At 66.2% G+C, this 2,760-nt stretch overlaps 1 protein-coding gene across 1 annotated transcript in view; it reads left to right on the top strand.

The window, feature by feature from the left end:
* Window positions 1-1,551: 1,551 nt before the first annotated feature.
* Window positions 1,552-2,760, top strand: part of CLPTM1 (CLPTM1, transmembrane protein) — a gene marked incomplete at both ends in the record, with an annotated part of 5,499 nt that continues 4,290 nt past the window's right edge. The window contains 4 exons of the mRNA XM_026046325.1: window positions 1,552-1,675; window positions 1,754-1,912; window positions 1,991-2,108; window positions 2,403-2,488. Of these exons, the coding sequence (XP_025902110.1) occupies window positions 1,552-1,675; window positions 1,754-1,912; window positions 1,991-2,108; window positions 2,403-2,488 (487 nt within the window). The remainder of the gene's footprint in view (window positions 1,676-1,753; window positions 1,913-1,990; window positions 2,109-2,402; window positions 2,489-2,760) is intronic.

Raw genomic sequence — 2,760 nt, 5'->3', positions numbered from 1 at the left:
GTGTCCCCATGTCCTGAGTGGGTCACCTGTCCCCTTGTACTGGTCCCTCATGTGTCCCCATGTCCTGAGTGGGTCACCTGGCCCTGTGTCCCCATGTCCTGGGTGTCGTGACCTGTCCCCTTGTGCCGCCCCCCCCGTGTCCCCATGTCCTGAGTGGGTCACCTGTCCCCTTGTNGGCCCTGTGTCCCCATGTCCTGGGTGTCGTGACCTGTCCCCTTGTGCCGCCCCCCCCGTGTCCCCATGTCCTGAGTGGGTCACCTGTCCCCTTGTGCGGTCCCCAATGTGTCCCCGTGTCCTGAGTGGGTCACCTGTCCCCTTGTGCTGCCCCCCTCGTGTCCCCGTGTCCTGAGTGGGTCACCTGTCCCCTTGCGCCACCCCCTGCGTCCCCGTGTCCCCCATGACCTGTCGCCACAACCTGCGCGTCCCCTCACGTCCCCCCGCCACATTACGGGACCCCAGGCTTCCCGCCCTGTCCCCCCGCGCCCCCCGCCCGCCGTGGGGCAGCAGAGCTTGTCCCCCGCCCCGCCGCGTGTCCCGCGTCCCCAGCGTCACCTTCCCTGGTCACGGGGCACCCGAGAGCGTGTCCTGTCCCCCTGCATCCCCCGCAACGCGTGACGTTCCCCGGGGGGTCCGTCCCATCCCGTCCCGCCTTCCCGGGTGCTGAGGAAGGGAAAGATCCGCCCCGCTCTGTTAACTTGGTGTCACCTGTCCCCAAAACGCCCCGGACGCCGGGGCCCCCCGAGCTGCCTCCGCTCTGAGCGGCCTCGAGCGCTTCCCGGCCTCCTCCGAGGCGGCATCGGATAAACCCGCCCGGTGCAACCGGGACGATCCCGGAGCCGCTCTCCCGGAGAAGGCGACGTTTCCAGCCGGGATGGTTTTCCCGGGATGAGGACGGATCGGCCCTCACCGGAGGCCTCTCCGGGCTTCCTGTGACTGGATTTGGACACGTGCAGCCCAGACCAGCGTCTTCCTCGGCGCGCAGGTGGGATCTTCCCGGCCTAATCCGCATTGCGGCAAGGACTTCCGGATGCTGGAGCACATGGACTCGCGCCCTGTACCTGAAACGCACGCTTTTTGGACAAGAAACGCTCCAAATCTCCCGTTTGTGGCCGTGAATCAAGGTTCAACCACAAGAAAATAACTGGAAGGTCGTTCTGGAAAATAGATCTCCTCTCCGGATTTAACCTTCTTCGGAGGACGGTTAATTCTTGGAATCTGCTCGCGCGGATGAGCCGGCGCCTGGACTTTGTGCCGGGCTCCGCGCCCGGCCCCGCTGGCTCCCGGAAGCCTCCCGGCTTTCCCAGCCTTCCTCCTGAGCCCTCAGCGAGCGCCGTGGGATAACCTTTAAGGAGGGAATTCCGAAATTCCATGCGTTTCCAGAGTCCTCCCCATAAACACCCGGGGGCAGCTCCGTGCTGTAGCTCCGACGCCCTCGCAGCCCAATCCCTGCGCCAGCCTCGGGTTGATCCCTCTTTTCCGTGCCCCTTTTTTGGGATCCGCTTTGTGAGGGCGCTTCCAACGCCCCCGGTGACTTTCCCGCTTTTCCCGCAGGATTTTCATCATCTGGGCCATCAGCAGCTGGTTCCGGCGCGGGCCGGCGCCCCAGGAGCAGAGCGGCGCCGGCGGCACGCCGCGCGCTCCCAGCCGCAACCTCTTCCCGAAGGACACGCTGATGGTAATTCCGGCGGGAGCGCCCGGCCTGGCGGCGGCACCGCCGCCTTCCGGAGGGCTCCACGCGCCGCTCTTCCCGCAGGATCTCTACGTTTACATCTCGGAGCACGAGCACTTCACGGAGTTCAACGTGAGCTCCGCGCTCTTCTGGCAGCAGCGGGATCTCGTCTACGGCGACTGGACGAGCGGCGCCAACGCCGACGGCTGCTACGAGCACTACGGCGAGGTGGACATTTCCCAGGTAGGCCCGGGAGCCTCCGCGGGCTCTTCCCGGGATTCCCAAAGGGCCGGGAAGCGGCAGCCGAGCGTCTCCTTCCAGAGCGTGCAGCAGAACGGCTCCATCTACGTCCACGTCTACTTCACCAAGAGCGGCTTCCACCCGGATCCCCGGCAGAAAAACCTCTACCGGCGCCTCGCCACGGTGCACACGTCACGCAGTAAGCCCGGCTCGGGAATCCTGGGATGCCCTTCCGCATGGATTTGCACTGGGAATTCCACACCGGCGCGTGCACCAGGGGGTGTTTTAGTGTCTGCACCGGGGGATGTTTTAGGGCACCAAGTGGGAGAAGGAAGGTTGGGAGAAGGCGGAGTGGGATGGACTCAACAGCGGGGATTCCGAGGGTATTCCCAGGAGGGCCGCTCCGCTCTCCCACCCGCTTCCCAAAGGAGCAGGGGGATGTTCCTTCCGGTGGGAAGAACTAGCGCCGCTCACGGCTGCCCCTTTCCCACAGTGATCAACAAATACAAACGGCGGCGGTTCCAGAAAACCAAGAACCTGCTCACGGGAGAGACGGAGGCAGATCCCGAAATGATCAAGGTAACTGGCTCCTTCCCGGCCGTTCCCGGCGGGATCGGCCGCGGGTCGGGGGCTTCCCGGCGGGATCGGCCGCGGGTCGGGGGCTCCTTGGAGATTCCCGGTAGGATCGGCCGCGGGTCGGGGGCTCCTTGGAGATTCCCGGCGGGATCGGCTGCAGGTCAGGGGCTCCCTGGGGCTTCCCGGCGGGATCGGCCGCGGGTCGGGGGCTCCCTGGGGCTTCCCGGCGGGATCGGCCGCGGGTCGGGGGCTCCTTGGAGATTCCCGGCGGGATC

The sequence above is a fragment of the Nothoprocta perdicaria genome, unplaced genomic scaffold (assembly GCF_003342845.1).
Source record: "Nothoprocta perdicaria isolate Ctin4 unplaced genomic scaffold, notPer1 scaffold_1075, whole genome shotgun sequence".
Taxonomy (NCBI): Eukaryota; Metazoa; Chordata; class Aves; order Tinamiformes; family Tinamidae; genus Nothoprocta; species Nothoprocta perdicaria.
This window is presented reverse-complemented; position numbering and strand designations above follow the sequence as displayed.